The sequence below is a fragment of the Mustela nigripes genome, chromosome 4, assembly GCF_022355385.1.
Source record: "Mustela nigripes isolate SB6536 chromosome 4, MUSNIG.SB6536, whole genome shotgun sequence".
NCBI classification, from domain to species: Eukaryota; Metazoa; Chordata; class Mammalia; order Carnivora; family Mustelidae; genus Mustela; species Mustela nigripes.
The window spans coordinates 1,437,803-1,456,357 of record NC_081560.1 but is presented as its reverse complement, the minus strand read 5'-3'; the positions used below and the strand labels follow the sequence as shown (position 1 = coordinate 1,456,357).

Below are 18,555 nucleotides of genomic sequence, written 5' to 3'. Positions count from 1 at the left end.
GGGCGCGCGCACGCCGGCCGGGCTCCGGGGAGCGCCGCGGCGTCGATGGCGGGCGCGCGCAGGCTGCGGCCCGCGGGCTGCAGGGCCGGGGCGTCGGCGTCGGCGTCGGGCGCGCGCGCGCAGGCGGGGCCGCGCACGCAGTCCCGGCCGGCGGCCATCTTTCCTCCCGGCGGCTGCTCTCGGTGCAAGTGCGGGGTCCGCGGCCCTGCCGGCGCCCTCGGCCTCGGCCGGAGCAGTGGGGAGGCGTGGATGAGGGGGGAGGTGCGGAGGAGCCGCCCCCGCTGTGTGCCGCCTCCCCCCCCTCCCACTCAGGGCGGGCTGGGGCTCGGGGTCGCCCCCCGGCGCGGCCCGTCCCGCCCGCGGAGACCCCTCCCCCGGGAGCCCGCCCCGCCCGCCCCGCTGCTGTCAGGGTCGGGGGCTCCTCCCAGATGGGATAGGCGGTCACGATGTTCAGCTTCGAAGGGGACTTCAAGACGAGGCCCAAGGTGTCCCTCGGAGGCGCCAGCAGGAAGGTGAGGGCGGCCTGTGCGCGGGCCCGCGGCTCCGGGGGCGGCCGGGCGGGGGCTGCCCTGCGGGCGGGGCCGCTGCCCTTCCTGCGGCCGCGGGGGTGCGCGCCGCGCCGGGGGCCGGGGCCGCGGTGGTCCCCGCAAGCGTTTGCGGACGGCGGGGCCGCGGCCGCTCCCCGGGCCGGGGCCGCGCGGCGGGCGGTGTCCGCGGCCGCGCCGCGGGGCCGGACGCGCGTGGGAACCCGGCGCCTCCAGGCCACGCGCCCGGCGCTCCGGACACCGCGGGGTCCCCGGCCGCCGTCCTCCGGGGCTCGATGCTCCGTCCCTCGCGCCGCCGCGGTGCCCCGTGCGCTCGCCCCGACGGCGGCCTGGCTCGCGGCTGCTTCTCCGTCCGCCTGGGATTCGAGGCCGAAAGTAGAGGCGCCCCGCGGGTTCGGAAACGTGCGGCGGGCCTGGTCCGTGGGCGCTTACGGGTCTCCGGCGCGGGGCGCTCCTCTTCGCTCGCTGACCCGCGCGGGTCGTGGCGTGCACGACCGGGTGGGCGCGGAGTCCTCGGCCGATGCTCGGTCCCCGGAGCGGCGTCCTGTTGGCTTCGTGCTGGGCGCTGCGGTGCGCTCCTCGGTCCCGGCGGCGACCCCGGCACGGAGCGGGCAGACCCCCCACCCCGCCCCGGTTGTCGTCGGGCCTTGGGGTGCGCGCGAGCGGTTGGCTGCAGGCGGCCGGCCGGAGAGTGCGACGGAGGTCGGTCGGGCCGCCCGAACCCTGCAGGTGCCCTCGGCGCTCCCCGCAGGTGCAGCGGACAGGTGAGGGCTCACGAGGGCTGCCCATGCGGGCTGCGGGCCGCTCCTCGCCGCTTCGCCCCGAAACCGGAGCGCTCCGCATGCGCGGCTCGCGTGCTGTCGCCCCGACGGGCGACACCGCTCCGCGCAGCAGCTCTTACCTGTTGATCGGCACCGCGGGGAGATGGCGCGGCTTGGCGTTCAGCCGTGCACAACAGTTTCCTTTCCTTTTCTTTTTTTTGGTTGAAGTTTAGACTAAACAGCTGTATGTGTCTTAGGTCATGTCTCTAGAAGAGCTTGAGGAGGTGACCTTGGTGCACATGACACTGGCGGGGGGAAGGGGGCAGGGATAAAGGGGTCTTCTTGCTTGGAGTCTAGCTGCGGCTCAGTCCCACCAAGAACCCGGGACCACGGCTGGCATCACAGAACCGTCCCTTCTTGAGCTAAGGGGGCTAGAATTTTGTAACACCCCCCCCCCGTATCAGTTGGTCTATGGCTGCAGGCCACCCCTGGGGTGACAGTGGGACTCTGGCACTGCTGGCCCTTGGCTGAGGGCAGTTATCCTGGGAAGGTAGCACTCAGGAGCCAACAGTACTTAACACACAGTGGCTAAGGATGGGTGCACTGGCCTGGAATTGGGGTGAGGAATCAACTGCGGGTTCAGCCGGGAGGATTTTTAGGAATGACTGCACCGTCGTGACCACCGCCCTCCCCCCCAATCAAGTAACACTCCCAGCATTCCATAGGCTCCCTTCTGCTCCCTTCTATTCAATATTCCTTCTCCCCGAGATAGTTGCTGTGTGATCTCTGTTACCGTAACTTAGTTCTGCCTGTTGAACTTCATGTGATGGTCACATACAGTTTGTTTCTGCGTTGGGGGTCCGCATTCTGTCCCAGAGGTGGAGTCCATTCTCCTCGTTATGTCGCATTGTGTGATCTGTTTTTGTGGTGTCTTCTTGAGGGTACACACCCGCCCCTGTGCTGGGTCATACACACACTTCGCTCTAGTGTACGCACCTGCGGTGTCTGAGGGTATCGGTGGCCGCACTTCCTTTCAACATTTCTTATTGTTGGTCCTTAATTTAGGCAATTCTGGTGGGGATGTAGTTTCATCGTGTTACAGGTTTAATTTTGTTTCTGGGCAGAAGTGTTGGGCACCTACAAATGCATATTTTTTAAATTTTCTTAAGCTACAATGTGATTCTTTCTCCTTATTTAAAAGGTAAAAGGTTATAACGGTTTTCTTTCACGTATTGAATTGTTTGTAAGATTCCCTTCTTTCTTGAGCTTGGTGGAACACTGAATAGTGCCACCTTTTGAATACATATTTTCTTTTTCCAAATTAAATGACTGTTTTTCGTGTTTATTTGTAAAGGTTCTGTGCAGCATCTGAAACATAATAAGGAAAATTCCATGCCCTCATTATGGTCTTGTTGGACAGTTAAGATTTAAACAATTAGAAGTCAAATAACAGTAGAGAGTAGTTACTATGTTCTGGATTTCTGCTGGGGCTGGTCCAGGAAAGGGTAGAGTTGGTTGGGGCTTAGTCTTAAAAGATGCAGAGTTAGGGTTGGTGGGAAACAAGAAGGCATTCTAGGTGGTGGGAGGGTGTACCTGGAGTCAAGTACATACTGGGTTCCGCTGATTCCAAGTCACACAGTTTCCTTCTGTTAGTATTTCTGTTACCAGGGTACATCTTGGCGGCATGGCATAGTTCGTGGACGGTATTTTCATTTCCTTTCTTGTAGTGCAGAGAAGAATATCTTAGCTGCCATTCGATTACAAGCATAGAAATCCACTGAAAATTGCTTAGTAGGGGAAAGTGTATGGGAAGAATTTGATGGTGTCTCAAAGAATGTGTGGACAGAAACACACCCAGATACCAAGTCGTCAGCACCAAGGTGGTTACTCTTGGTTTTTCTCCTTGGGCTACACTGCCTCCTTCATTCTTGGCTTTCTCCCTTGACCTTACACATGACCTCGGCAGTGTATGATTTCCTAGTTGAGGTGTCCAGCCGAGATTGTCGGATCACAATTCCCTTTCTCAGGAGAGGAAATCCGATCGGTCTGGGTCAGCTTCCCACCCGATGAGCTGAGTCTGGGATGGGGGTTTGGAACCTTTGGTACTAAATGAGCAGTCTAGTTGTGTGATTAGTAGGGAGTGGATTCTCCAAGAGGGGCAAGTGGTTGTTGAATGGAATGTCTAGGTTTCTGTGGACATGGGCAGAGATGTGTAGCAGGCTGTTGATTGTACGTGTGTGAACTGAGGGACATCTGAGCTAGGTGTGCAGATGTGGTAGCTACTGTCAGATACGTGATTCAGGATAGAAGTCCGAGGGGAAGGCCTGGAGCCTGGGATGGGGTATGGCTTGTGGGGCATTATAACATCTAATAAGTGAGAAGAATACTTAGGAAAGAATCATACATGGTGTGGAGCTGGGGTGGGGAGGGGGAGGAGACCACAGTGCCAGGTGCTGCAGGAGTGCAGTGAGGAAACACTAACAAGTATGAAGCCCACATGACTTTAGGGGGATAATAGTCCAGGGTCATAGGACTTGTAAGTCAGTTTGCAGTACATCAGGGAGTGAATGGGAAGTCAGAAAGTAGGTAGATCTTTTTTGAAAAGGACTTGAAGAAGGTTACATTCAGGGGCTAATGAAGGTTTTCATTTTGAGGGGAGGGAGGGATAAAGTTGAGCAAGTTACAGGCTGGGGCAGGAGCAGGCAGAGGAGGGAGGAGTTGTGGAGCTCAGAGTGCTGGGGAAGGCCAATGGGAAGAATTAGGTGTGAGCAGAAGACAGAAAGTTTTTGAGATTTACAGGGAAGAAATGCATGTGCTTATAAAAAGTTAATCTTTTTTAGGATTTTATTAATTTATTTGGCAGAGAGAGAGCGCGCGAGCGCATGGACACGAGCAGGGGGAGCAGCAGCCAGAGGGAGAAGCAGACACCCCACTGAGCAGAGAGCCCAATGGGGACCTCCACCCCAGGACCCTGGGATCATGACCTGAGCTGAAGGAAGATGCTTAACTGAGAGCCACCCAGGTGTCCCTGGAAAAGCTCATAGATAGGAGAAAGAAAATTAAAATTTCTTGCCCAACTTTGCGTAGACAGTAGAGGAAGAGTGGCAGTAGAAATAATATTTCTTTAATTTTTGTCCACTGCTTAAAAAAAAATAGGACTTTATTTTTTAGAGCTTTATAGAAGAAAGTCAGGCAGACGGTACAGAGTTCCCTTCGTGCCCTCTCCTCCACCTCGCGTTTCCCCAGTTATGAGCATCTTGGTTTAGTGTGGGCCATTTGTCATAATTGATAAACCAGTATTGATACATTAACGTTCACTCTTTGTGGTTGTATTTTCTGTGGTTTTTGGCAAATGTATAATGACATATTATCCACCCTCAGAGTATCATACAGAATAGCTAATTGCCCTAAAAATCCACCCTCCTTTACTTACTCATGCTCCCCCACACTCCCTGCATCCTGTGGTAGGAGTGTTTGGTTGTATAAGGAGATTAGAACTAGGGCGCCTGGTGGCTTGGTTGGTTCCGTGTCCAGCTCTTGGTTTCTGCTCAGGTCGAGATCTCAGCATCCCGTGGGGGAGCCTTCGCTCAGTGCGGAGTCTGCTTCTCTCCCGACCTCTCTCTCTGCCCCTCTGCCCATGTATGTGCCCTCTCTCTCCCAAATAAATAAATCTTTAAAAACAAAACAAAACCGCAGAACTGCCTTCCAGAGTGGCTGTCCTGTTTTCACCGCCGCCAGCAATGAATGAGAGTTCCTGTTGCTCCACAGCCCCTCCAGCATTTGGTGTCGTCAGTGCTCTGGATTTTGGTCCTTCGAATAGGTGTGTAGGAGGAGCTCGTTTTAATTTGCATTTTCTTGATGACACATGATGTAGAGTGTCTTTTCATAGGCTTATTTGTCATCTGTATGTGTCACCTTTTGCCCATTTTTAACTGGGTTATTTGGGGGTTTTTTAATTATTTTATAATTTTTTTAAATTAATTTTTTTTAAATTACTTATTTATTCATTCATTTGACAGCGATCACAAGCAGGCAGAGAAGCAGGCAGAGAGAGGGAAGCAGAGAGCCGGATGTGGGGCTCGATCCCAGGACCCTGAGATCATGACCCGAGCCAAAGGCAGAGGCTTAACCCACTGAGCCACCCAGGCGCCCCTTAAATTAGTTTTTTTAAAGTGGCCTCCATGCCCAGTGTGGAACCCAATGCAGGGCTTGAACTCACAACCCTGAGATCAAGACCTGAGCTCAGATCAAGTTGGATATTTAACCAACTGAGCCATAAGGCAGCTTTCCTTGTTTTTTATTTTTAAGTTGGCACTTGGTATATGTGTTGTCACGCTACTCTGTGTATATTGCAGTGGAAAATAAAACTCTTGTGGCTCTGTCATTAAGTAAAGTAAACATTTTTCTGAGATCAGATTTATGTTAATTTATTGTCAGGACTGGTATTATTACATCACTGTTTCATTGAGCAGTACCACTTCCGTTCTCTTGAACATAACTGTTGGTAGCCTTCATATATGGGGCCAAAAAACTGTAGTTCCCCATAGCAGGTAAGGTTAGGAATTCTTGATCTGGTTCTTAGGGAGATCAGGCGGAAGAGAAGGGCTGAGACTTTTGTCTAGTTCCCCTTGTACTTGTAATCAGGGCCTGGGGTGAAGCAGGCGAGGCAGCTAGGACCCAGAATTTCTAGGAGGGACTCGCTCAGGTTGGACAACTGCAGGGCTCCGGGCAGCCTCACTTTCGAGGCTGGCCCCGCGGCAGCACTGCAGGCAGCTGCTTACATCTTGTCCCCTAGGTACCTGGCTTGCCTCACCAGTCCCTGCCTGGCTGGGCACACTTCAGCTGCTTTTAAAGCCTAGGGACCTCCTTGCCCACTGAGTCTCTTAGCTAAGGGAGCACATAGGAGGTGTCACAAGAGCACACGGGAGCCACAGAAGAATTTCTTGCAGAAGCAGGAGTAAGTTCTCTCTGGGGACTTTACTTTTATTCTTGTAACTTAGCGAATGCAGACGGAGTTTGGAAGTTGGACATCTTATTCTTTGGCAGTGACCTTTTTTTATGCTACCGTAAGAGTAGCTGCTTCTACTCGTTCCTGCTCTCCTGCCTCAGTCTCTTCACGCTTTCCTTTACTTACACTGTCAACAGGAAGGCAGGAGCGGGAGCTTATTCTGTTGGCTTGTCTCCCTATAGCCCTTGCGTTCCGTGGTAAGCAGGTTAAAGACAGGCCTTATGGGGTAGATCCGCACGACCTACTTGCTGGGGGGTGGGTGGTACCGTTTAGCTTCAGAAATCTCAACAAGGTACATCCCCTCTAATCCAGTAATTCTAATGAATTTAGAAATTCATCCTAAGGATCTAATTTGACAGGTGCATAGGAAAGATGTTGGGAAAAAATGATGACTGTGGTGATATTCACCATATTAAAAACTTAAAACAATGTAAATATCTAACAATAGGAAATTCGTTAAGCAAATGGTCACTTAACAACGTAATGGAACACTGTACAACCATTAACATGGTCGTGATGTTTGCTTATTAATATCTGTACTTTAATGTCCTATTTATTAAAATGATTCATTGTTTATGGAAATAGCAGATTACAAAACAGTGCTGCAGTGAGCATTTAAATGACAGTAACCTAAACAGTCGTGACATTGGGGTGTCTGGCTGGCTCGCTGAGGAGAGCATGTGACTTTGTGTTTGTTTGTTTAATGATTTCTGTTCTTCTGAGAGAGCGTGAGTGGGGTAGAGGCAGACTCCCCACTGAGCAAGGAGCCCGACGTGGGGCTCGATCCCAGGACCCCAGGATCATGACCTGAGCTGAAGGCAGACGCTTCACAGACTGAGCCCCCCAGGCGCCCAGTCACCACGTTGGGTGTAGAGATTACTAAAAATCTTTAAAAACAAAACAAGATAGTCATGATATCTACTTACCACTTTCTGAGTCTCCAGGAAACGAAGGACGTGTTCTCTATTCCAGGGTGACAGTGTCTTGAAGCATTCCCTTCTCGTCACTCAGCTTTGTGGGGCAGGTGTCCGAGAGCAGCCGGGGCGGTGCTGGCGGCTCAGGATCTCGCAGAGGCTCAGGAGCCTAAAGCTGCGGGACTCACAGCGGGACTCACAGCGGGCTCCCTTGTCCACGTACCTGGAAGTCAGTGCTGGGGCGTGGGGGGGCAGTCAGCTTCCCGCCGCCTGCACTCTCCTGAGGGCTGCTCGTGTCCTCATGACATGGCTTGTGAGGTGAGAGGGCGCAGAGAAGGCGGCGCGCCTGTACGGGGCAGTCCTGAAGGTCACGTTCACGTTGGTCCTGTTCTCTTTGCCCATCCAGTCCACACTCAAGGCGAGTGTGGGTCAAGCTGCACGTCTTAACGGGAAGCAGCATCAAAGAATTTGTGGGAATATTCTTTTTAAAAAAATGTATTTTATTTATTGTGAGAGAGAGAGAGTGCGTGCGTGTGCACAGCAGGGGGAGGCGCAGAGGGGGAGGGAGAATCCCAAGCAGACTCCCATTGAGTGCAGAGGCTGACACAGGACTGGATCTCACAACCCTGTGGTCATGACCTCAGCTGAAATCAAGAGTTGGAGCCTCAACTGCCTGAGCCCCCCACGTGCTCCCAAATTTGTGAAAATATTCTAAAGCCACCACAGGAGGGGTATCAGTTTTAGCCAAGTTGTAAATGCTAATCCTAACATGACTTTTGTATGTTATTTTTCTGTCTTAACCTATTAAGATTTCAATATTATGGCTTTCCTTTTCTCCTACTGCATGGAGCCAGTAGTTATTAGCTGTGTAACTGTTACGGAAATAATGAAACAGTTGCAGAGCAAAAGGTGCCGACCAAATAACTTCTCGGTAGACATTTTGATGAAACTTAGTTGACTTGGAGACAACTTTGTAGCTCTGTGCCTTGGAAACTTACACAGATGTCATTTATTTGCAGCCATTTGAATTTACTTAGGTCAATCCGACCACCCTTGGGGAGAAGACGGGATATATAGCAGGGCCAGGGGGAGTGGATAATTTGGGGATGAGTGTCTTTGGGTTGGCACCGTGACAGCTGTAGGGCAGGCGGCAGACGTGTGGATGTGGAAGAGGTGCGTGAAGAAGGAGACTGTCATGGTGCGGTTTTGGTCGGGGGGAGCATTTGGACTGTCCACTACGGCCATGAGAGGAGGACGCTTGTTTTCCTTTCCTTCTAGTCCTGTCTGTGTCCTGTTTCCAGAACCCCAGGCAAGTGGTATAAGGCTAGTGCCATAGGCTTCTGTGTGCCGGGCTGGCTTTCTTGCTACTGTTGATGTGGGAGTATCGTTGCCGTCGGTGAGACGGACCTGCGCGGAGAGGGGAGTCCGGCCGTGGGGGGCGGGCATCCCCTGCGCCCCGTTCTGCGCGGCTGGATCAGGGTAGGAGAAGAGAAGGCTGGGAGAGGCCTTCGGGGGCAGGTCATAAAGGGTTCCGGGGGCCACACTCAGCACATCCAGGCACTTTGGGGAGCCAGTGAAGGACTCTAAGCAGGGAAGTGAGGTTTTGGGAGACGTGAGTGTGGGGCAGCACAGGTGGTTGGAAACCAAGGGAGAGGCAGCCAGAGTTTGCAGCAGAGTAGTGAGGGCCCAGAGCAAAGCGGTGGGCTCCGGGTGGAGGGGAGTTCAAGGGCCGTTGAGGAGGCAGAATTGAGGAGCTGTGCCGTGGGAGGGTCACCTTGGGTGTTTCTCTGGGATTACCAGAGTGGGTGGTGACTCCAGGAACCAAGACGATGTTCTTTTCCGGGGGCCCGTGCAAGGTGAGGCTGTGCACGCACTGGTCGGGACCTCTGGGTAGAGCCCGGGGACCATCCGTACGTGACTGAAGCCGTGAGACGCACCGGGATCCTCGGGCTGGTGTCCCTCTGAGGAGACTTGTAGTCTCGGAACAGAACTCTGAGAGGGATGCCGGCATTTACAGAAAGAGCAGAAAAGGGGCATGCAGTCAGAAAGCCTGCACGGGGAGCACCTGGGTGGCTCAGTGGGTTAGGCTGCTGCCTTCAGCTCAGGTCATGATCTCAGGGTCCTGGGATCGAGCCCCACATCGGGCTCTCTGCTCAGCGGGGAGCCTACTTCCCCCCTCTCTTTGTCTGCCTCTCTGCCTACTTGTGATCTCTCTGTCAAATAAATTTAAAAAAGAAAGAAAGATAGAAAGAAAGCCTGCACGGATGTCCCGGTGTGGGTGGCCACGCATCGGACGGCACTCATCCCCGAGGGAATGAGCAGAGGCGGTGTGTGAGTTGGGCTCATGGGAGGACCCCATGCCTTTGTATGGGGCTTGATTCTGAGGCGTGTTTTTGTTTTTGTTTTTTTTTTGCTCTAGCCATTCCTCTCTATCTTGTATCTGACTCTGTGTTATCCCAAAGCTGAGTCAAGTCATTCAGTCTGTTTTCTAAAATTAAAATTCTGGGGGCACCTGGGTGGCTCAGATGATTAAAGCCTCTGCCTTCGGTTCAGGTCATGGTCCCAGGGTCCTGGGATTGAGCCCTGTTCTCTGCTCTGCGGGGAGTCTGCTTCCCTTCCTCTCTCTGTCAGTCTCTCTGCCTACTTGTGATCTCTGTCTGTCAAATAAATAAATAAATAATATTTTTAAAAAATTAAAAAATAAAATTAAAATTCTGTTCAGTTTTTAAAAATTACTATACATGCTCATTGCATGAACTTTGTATAAAGTATATGTTTATGCTTTTTTTGGATTTTAGGGTTTCTTTATTGTAACATTTTTAGAATCAACAATTGATCATTATTTTTTAGGACAAATTGAAGAAGTTGCATTGCTTGGTCACAGTATGCACTTTGTAAAGGTTTTAGATGCACTTTGTTTTCTAGAAGAAATTGTACTGATGTCTCTTCCGGGGCGGGGTGGTAAGTGCTGCCTGCACATCCTCGCCTTGCTGTCAGGCCCTGAGGACGGGTTTGTCTCCAGGGAGTCCCTTTTCTCCCTTTCCTGGCCGCAGTGACCTCCGCGGTGTCCTCTGTCTTTGTCCTCCCGCGGGGCGTTTGGCTTGTCCTGCCCTCTCATTTCTTCGTGGCTCCTGGAGGCATGTGCACTTCCTGCCACATCTTTCTGAGGGAGAGATCAGAGCCCAGCGGCCCTGGTCTGTCTTCTGCGTTGCTCGGCGGTGTCCTGTGGCCTCCGTGTCTTGCGTCTGCCTCCCGCTTTGCTCACAACCTCCTTCAACTGCAGGGGAAGTTGCGGAACGCGGCCTGCAGTCCCTGAGAAGGGGAGCCCTGAGAAAATCCTACTTCTTTTTGAACTAATTTTCCTTAGGATGAAGCTTTAATGCTCTAATGTTTTGAAGGAACTTGAGTAAACTCCAGTGCGCTGGCAAGCAGCACGATTCATATCACATCTTCACTACAAAATGTGAAATTGCTGAAAGTGCAGAGGAAACCGGAAGAAAGGTTTGTCTCCATAACCAGCTGCGATAGAGTTGCTCATCCTCTCTGGGCTCCTCTGTTTCACATCTTGTAATACGAAAGTCGTAATTCTTGGTAATGAGAAAGTCAGACTGAATTATTACTCCTCTTCCTCACTTTAATAATGTTTCCATTTCCAGTCTCCAGGCTGGGGCCTTTGAAACAATATTCAGTTTTTTTTTAAAAATTGTGAAAAGTGAAATCCATCTAAAGGGCTTACAATGACACCTTCCTCTCACAGAGATTCCGGATTTCCCCACGAGGACCAGTGTCTTCAGTGTCTGCTCAAAACTAGTCTAAACAAATAAACATGCCCCCTCACTTCTTCAGTAAAAGCGAGCGACACACTGTTCTTCTCCTTGGCGTTGTGTCTTAGTGATGGCTCTTTTGGTCATTGTAGTCCTGTTTCCACAGGTGCACGACATTCCCCTACGCGGTCTGTGTCGTGGAACCTCTTTCCCGTTTATGTGTGTGTCTGTCTACGTGTCTGCATGTGTATGTGTAGTTTATCTCCAGGGTTTTGCTATTGAAATGGTGCCATATTTACCATCCAGCTCTTATGTAAGAAAAGAACATCTTTCAGAATTTATTGTAATGGGATTAAGCAATTTCATTTTGCGTTGGATACTTTATTTTAAAGTGAGTTCTTTTCTGATTATAATGTTTATTGTAGAACATTTAAAATATACTGAAATGAAGAAAAACTACCTCTTTGGAACCCACCCTCCGTTTAAAAATAAAACACTGCTACTACATGGGTAAATTTTTTTCTAGTCTTTTTCTATGTATGTTTCGAATTAGGAATCGTATTGTGCATTCGGTTTCATGGACATGATAGTCATCAGTTACTGTGGTTGATGCACCTTTAAATATTCGTTGCATGAAGTGCTCTTATATTTTCATGGAGGTTCTTAGGAAAAACCCACATCATAGATGGTGTATTATTCACAAATAATACTTTTGGTAACATTTAACATTTTAATTAACTCAAAAGGAAGTGTCTTACTTGATGAGTCTTTGTATTGTTTCAGACTGCTCCTGTTTTGTCAGCGCACCAGTGGGAAAATACTGACTCAACACAGGTGTGAGGCTGATTATTCTGTTTACACTGTTAAATGGGGTAAATTGCTAAAGGGAGATAACCCAATAGCAAAACGAAGGAAACTTTGTTGTTTTTAGAAGTTAAGATATTAACAAGCATGCTAATGTTCTTTTTATAAATGGTTAGCCCATCTGAGCATTTGGAGTATGGAAGTCATATCTTATAAACGCACTCTGACTTCAGTGGCTGTAATTTTTTTTTATTCTGATAATTAATGAAATCTGATTTAAACTATTTATGACTTGCACTTTTAAAAGCCTCATTTTGTTACTACAAAATGTGTCTGCATTTGAGAAAAGCACTTTTTCCCATTTAAAAACATCTTTGTTAACGGTATTTTTGAAGTTTGGCCATATTTAATTTTCAGAGAAGATAAGATAAAGTGCCTCAAGCTCAAAGGCCAGATAGAGACGCCTGGTGTCATTTGCTCCTGTTTACATATCGATGAGAAGATGCGGCGTCCCGGCTGTGGAGGTGAGATTAGCCCTGAAAGTAACACGTACGTCTGCAGAGAACAGGCTTGGTTATTCTAAAAGCATCTGATGAGAGTGTTTATGAAACTGGCACATAACTGCCCTCAGAATTCCTAACATATCCAGGCCTGTGGAGTGTAGAACGTGAAATGTTTTCCGTTGTACGTGTAATAAACTGGAACCAAAAACTCGTTAAGAATCAAAATCCGAATGTTCTTTGGCAGGTACTTCGTTGTTCTTCCCCCCAGCACCTCATCTAGAACTCACTCTTGGCCACATTTAGCTCCTTTAAAAACCTTCTCCCATAGCTTCATTTGCTTGTTATTCCAGAAGAGCGAAGCATTCCGCGGGCAGGGGCTGTAACTGGGGCAATCGAAAGTAACGATGCCAAATGATCGCGTCTCCCCCCTTTCACCCCAGCCCTCCCTCTCTGTCCCTGATCCACACAGCCATACTGTGTCCCAGGTTCTGCCCTGTCCTCTCGGCTAGTCTGTGCCCGCGGAGTCGTCAGGGGCCCCTTCTGTCGCACGAGCACCCGGGGGAGCCCATTAGACGGCACTTACCCCCGAGAACGCTTCTGGAGATGGTTGCGGTTCGGTGCAGGTGGAGGCACCGCATTCATTGAAAACGCTGGTGGTCGTCGGCATGATGAACATTTTGTAACCTAGCAGTCGTGTATTTTAATGGCCATTTGCTGTCCGTGTTTTGCAGTACAAATCCTTGCATATGTGCCTTTAATATGTATAGGTTAAATTTCTAGAAGTGCTAGGTCAAAGGCTATGCACATTTTGAATTGTAATAGATTCTAGATTGCTAAGGCAGCTTTCTCAGCGAATGGGAGTAGCTACTGTCCTCTGTAACTCGCAGCATGCTGAGTTTGCCAAACGGGTTAAAAAGCCTATTTCATTACACAAGCTGCATGCTTTCCTCAGATGAGTAAAAATGAAGTTCTTATGTTTAAAAGATTGTTCTTTTCCTCTGCACTGGGTATAGCTTCTGCTAATTTTTCTATTTGATTGTAGATCTCTTTAAATTATTTTGGAGAGCTTTTACAAACAGCTGGTGTTGCAGTGTTACAAACAGTTGGTATTGCAGTGTTACAAATATTTATTCCCATTTTGTCATCTTATTAGCCTGTGTTATATTGTTCTGTGTAGAAAGTTCTAACTTTGATGTACTCAAATTTATTTATTTATTTTTTTAAGATTTTATTTATTTATTTGACAGAGATCACAAGTAGGCAGAGAGGCAGGGGGAGGGTAGGGGAAGCAGGCTCCCCGCTGAGCAGAGAGCCCGATGCAGGGCTCGATCCCAGGACCCTGAGACCATGACCTGAGCCAGAGGCAGAGGCTTTAACCCACTGAGCCACCCAGGTGCCCCTCAAATTTATTTTTAAATAACTGATGGCAAATAGTAACAAGACTTAAAGAGTGATATTTCTTTCTTAGGGAAAGTCATAGTCCACGTGGGAGTGTTTAATTCTCCTATTGTCTTCACATATTTTTATGGTGCTTTGTACACACGTGCACGCACACACGGATCTTATGTCAGTCAGGGATCTCTTGGTGTGAAGACTAGAGCTACATTGTCATTTACTTAGGTCACACAGCTTTTCCTCTCATATTTGTTGAAGAGTACACTTCCTGTTTACATTTGAAATGCCTCCTTTGTCACGCGCTGCATCTGTGTCCGTGTGAGTCTTCCCCGGGGCCATCAGGCGTTGACTTGTCTGTTCGTGCTTCAGCCCGTTAGTATGGGCCACTGTTCGTCCTAAAGTGTGTGACGATTTAGGTGGCGTGTGAAGGAGCATTTTAGAACTTAGCGGTGTTTGTTTCAGTGTCCAATAGAAACAGATGACTGGGGAGCCGAGCCTGTGATTTCTCTGAAATGCCAGCTCATGGCGAGGTTGGAGTTCGGAAGCTTCGTGGTAAACCCGGCTTGCCGGTGACACGTCCGCGTTCGGTGGCTGCAGTTTGGGAACGCGCGTCCGCGGCGGGGCTGTGTGTGCCGTCGGTGTTGTCAGCGCGCGTTTCTGTGTGCGGACTCACCTTGGGCTCTGTCGCAGTTTGTTTCTTTTTCTAGCAGCATAATGAAATTTCACTTTTGGAAGTTGATGATTATGGACGACTAGTGTGAGCTACATGTAGGTACGGGTGTAGCAAATCAGGATCACGCCTGTGCCTTATCTTTTCCTGCCTGACTGCTGTGCCTGACGTGCATGCGTTAGAATGTCTTACAACAATTGAAGACGAGTCATTTTTAAAGCCTGAAGGTAAAGATTGTCTTAGAAACTAAGGCACTAAAGATAGTTATGATCTTCATCATGTCTTCATTTATAATAAGGGCCACATTAATAACCTGCTGGAACTAGCTATTTAGTCTTATAAACTTACAGCCTGCATAAGAAACACAAACAAATACGATAAAGATTTTTGAGGGACGCCCAGGTTGCTCATTCAGTTAAGTGTCTGCCTTCGGCGCAGGTCCTGGGATCGAGCCCCATGTTGGGCTCCCTGTTCAGTGGGAGCCTGCTTCCCCTTCCACTGCCCCTGCTTGTGCTCACGCGGGCTTTCTGTCAAATAAGTAAGTAAGATCTTAGGAAAGATTTTTGAACCATGGTTTTTCAGGAACTGGCTGAGAGAGACCCTTTGCCCCATTATGAGCCAGACCTCGCCTGGAACCACCGTGCTCAGGCTTCATTGTGAAACCATAAGGCACCACCCCCAACCCGTTCAACTTTCCGGAATAAACAGGAACAATTTCTAAATAGCCCAGAAGTCAGTACAGAATGTGATGCTGAGTTAAAATGAAAAGTTGAGAACACTTCGTCTGGGATACTGTGCCTCATTGCAAAGGCTAGAGCTGCTAATTGGCAAAATACACAAAAAGTTATGAGTCAGAGTGGTGATCAGTAAGTAACAAAACAAAGAACATAGTTGACGAGATTCCTTTGTCCAGTGAGTTAGCTATGTGTCGGCTCGGGAGCGAGCCAGGCGGGTTGCTGGCCTGCCAGGGAGGACCGGGCAGATGCCGCCTGCCGCTCTGCCGGACGCTCACTGACGTTCTGAAACCAGCACGGCCTTCGCGGTTTGCCAGCCACAAGTGAATAAACACGTCCACGAAGACTTTCTTGTCTAATTCCCAGACGAGAGGAAACCTTTTAAATTCTGTTGATGACTTCATGACACACTAACGCAGACTTCAGGTGTGATGTTGTGAGAAGAGCGGAGTTGGTACGGAACGCCACGTTGGTTGAGTAGGAGGTTTGATCCAGCGTGTTCCAGCCCTGGAAACTGGACCCTTTCCTATCCAGACGGCAGTCTTGTTCGGCTCCGGTGCTGAAGAGCAGTCCCCAGTCCCCAGTAGAATGGCGGTCCATTGGCCTGTGCCGTGTGACTCCTCTGCTTTGGGACAATCTGAGCAGTGACTCTAAGCACCTGCTTCCTCCCGAATTGAGAGCAGAAAGGTCTCAAGTCCCTGTCATCACGTCAAGAGGAATTCGGGTCTTTGTGGCGTAAACCTTTTTTTTACTGGAAGCCATGGGAAGTACACTTTGACTGTGGTGGAAAGAATTGAGAAGAGCTCGAAAAAGTCTTCTGTGGGGCACCTGGGTGGCTCAGTCTTCGGCTCAGGTGGTGGTCCCGGGGTCCTGGAATTGAGTCCCGCGTCGGGCTCTCTGCTCAGTGGGGAGCATGCTTCCTCCTCTCTCTCTCTCTCCTGCCTCTCTGCCTGCTTGTGATCTCTGTCTGTCAAATAAGTAAATAAAATTTAAAGAAAAAAGAAAAAGTCTTCTGAATGCCATATGTACAAAGTTCAGAGTGATGGCCTCCAGGAGCCTGGCAAGTGGGTAGATGCGAGCCAGACCCCCTTTTAAAGAACCATCAGGAGAATAATACTAAATAAAAGCGCATGTTCAGAAGATTGGGCCCTGGAGGCTTTCTTGAAAGTAAAGTTTGTTGAACCAGAGTCACACTTGGTGTTCTGGTTAGGAATTCTGTCAAATAGCCTTTGCCTGATGAATAATAAACATGTTAGTATTCTCTGTGTTGTCCAATGTCAAAATTAAAAAATAAAATTATAGACTTAGCCTCCTCTTACACTTCACGTGGCACTGGTCTCCTCTGTCGTGATGACAAACCGTTCTTTTGCTTTGAGGGGCCTCGTTTCCGATAGGGCTTTTCATAAATAAATTTGTTAGGTTTTTCTTGTAACTTAGTGTTTATTTTTTAATTTAATTTAAAATGTAACAATGCAGTTTTGTTTTCATTGTGTTTCTTTTCAGGAGTACCTCGTACTTAGGAGAATAACGCTGTAGGGGTGTGTAACGTCCTTGTGCCTGATTGCTGGTCCCCGGCCTGGTGTGTGCAGGGCTCCCCGCTGCCCCCACTGTCTTTCCCTGAGTAGCTGGTAAAGCTCTTGAGGTGGCACGTGGAGGTCGGGTGAATCCTGTTTATTCTCGAGCTCTGCCCACTGGTCTCAGCGCGTGTCCGCACCGTGGCCGCTGCGAGGTGTTCGGCGACTGCTCCCCTCTTTCTGTCTGCATTTACTAACAATTCTGTGAGAAGAGATTTTTCTCCTCTCTCGTGTATACATTTGGTCATTTGTGTAAGTATGGAGACCCAGGTGCGCACTTTACCATATCCATTAACGTTCACTACTGTCGTGGCGTAACCTCACTCCGGTCGTAGGAGAATATCGGAAAAACCCACATCAAGGAGCAGAGTCCAGGATATAGAGGACAAAGGTAGAGGAACTGTTACAGATTGGTGCAGAGTAGGAAGAACTAGTGATGAAATGCAGTGTGGGATCCTGGATGGGACCCTAGAGCAGGGGAAGATTGTTCTATAGAACTTGGCGCACTTGCAGTACAGTCTGTCGTTCGTCGCGACGCCACGCCCTTCTTGATCTCTTGCTCTTGCCGGTTGCGTTCTGGTTGTGGAGGGGGCAGTGGGGTCCGAGAGAGAGGCGATGAGGAAACGCACTGTATCCTTTCTCCAACTTTGTCTGAAATTCATTCAAAGTAAAAAGTTTTAAAACTCAGTTTAAAGAGCGATATGAAGCGAAGAACAGCCCAGGGGGTGTGGCTGTGGTGAACCCTGTGAAGGTGGCAGGGCTGCCTCTGAGACGCGGGTGTTGGCAGGGCTGCCTCTGAGACGCGGGTGTTGGCCGGGCAGGGGAGGGAGGACTCCAAGCCTGGGAGTCACCCTGCTTGCTCCTCCCTCTGTCCAGGTGCATCAAGATAGTGGTCCTCCGTCGTTCCCACCTTGACCTGCGGTCCTCGGTGCCTTGTTACTGCAGGACACGGACAGGGTGGGGTTGCTTTCCCCGCTTTGCAGTCACATTCAAAGATGTTCTAAGTGCTTTACAGATCTCATCGTGACCCTTCAGTATGTTGCTGAGCCCAATTCCCAGTTCCTCCCGGGAAGAGTGGCTGCGGAGACGGACAGGCCAGCCCCCAACCGCCAGGCTGCTCTTCTTGACACGCTAAACCCACCCCTGGAAAGAAGTCTGAGAAAGATCCTCGAGGCAAAATTCTGCCTGAGCCCGCAGAATAATCCGGAACGTAAGCCGAGCAGACACCAGTGGGGGCTGGCCTGTCCCATCTCAGCAGCCACTCTTCCCGGGAGAACTGGGAATTGGGCTCAGCAACATATTGAAGGGTCACGATGAGATTTGTAAGAGCACTTAGAACATTTTTGAATTATCTGTCGACTTCCTGAGGGAGTTTAGAACATTGGAATTATTGATTGGATTTAGATTTGTCTGGCCGGTATTCTGATTTTGGTGGCACTAACTGTCCGTGGGAAGATGTAGGTCTTTCTAATGTCTGCCTCAGTAGATAAGTGATTTTACATTCTTGCCTCTTACCATGACTTTTTTTTTTCAACTTTAAAATCTTTCAAGCTTCAGATTTCCTGGTTGTACCTTTATCCTTTCTAAATTATATCCTTCAATCATACCATGATGCACAATGCTAAGTGTCAGGATTATAAAGACAGACATAGGCCGTGATTCTGAAGGAATTTATAGTTCATTAAAGGAGAAAAAACACAGTTCACTTACCTTTACTCTTTCCTCTCTGCCGGTGCACTGAGGTCAAACGTGTTTTTCTCTTTCAGCAGACACTGGGTTCTGTCTGTAAGCGATGGAGTCCTAGATGGAGCCTTCGTTAGCACCTAAATGCAGACCTGCCGCGTTGACACTTGTGCGGTTTGAACTTGGCTTGTGGGAGGAGC

The 18,555-nt window shown here is 49.5% G+C and overlaps 1 protein-coding gene across 2 annotated transcripts in view; it reads left to right on the top strand.

Annotated features, from left to right (window-relative positions):
* Window positions 1-128: 128 nt before the first annotated feature.
* The window catches only part of UBE3C (ubiquitin protein ligase E3C), a 110,510-nt gene continuing 92,083 nt past the window's right edge, over window positions 129-18,555 (top strand). For both annotated transcript variants that reach the window (XM_059396003.1, XM_059396004.1), the window contains exon 1: window positions 129-512. In XM_059396003.1, the coding sequence (XP_059251986.1) occupies window positions 447-512 (66 nt within the window). In that variant the 5' untranslated portion in view covers window positions 129-446. The remainder of the gene's footprint in view (window positions 513-18,555) is intronic.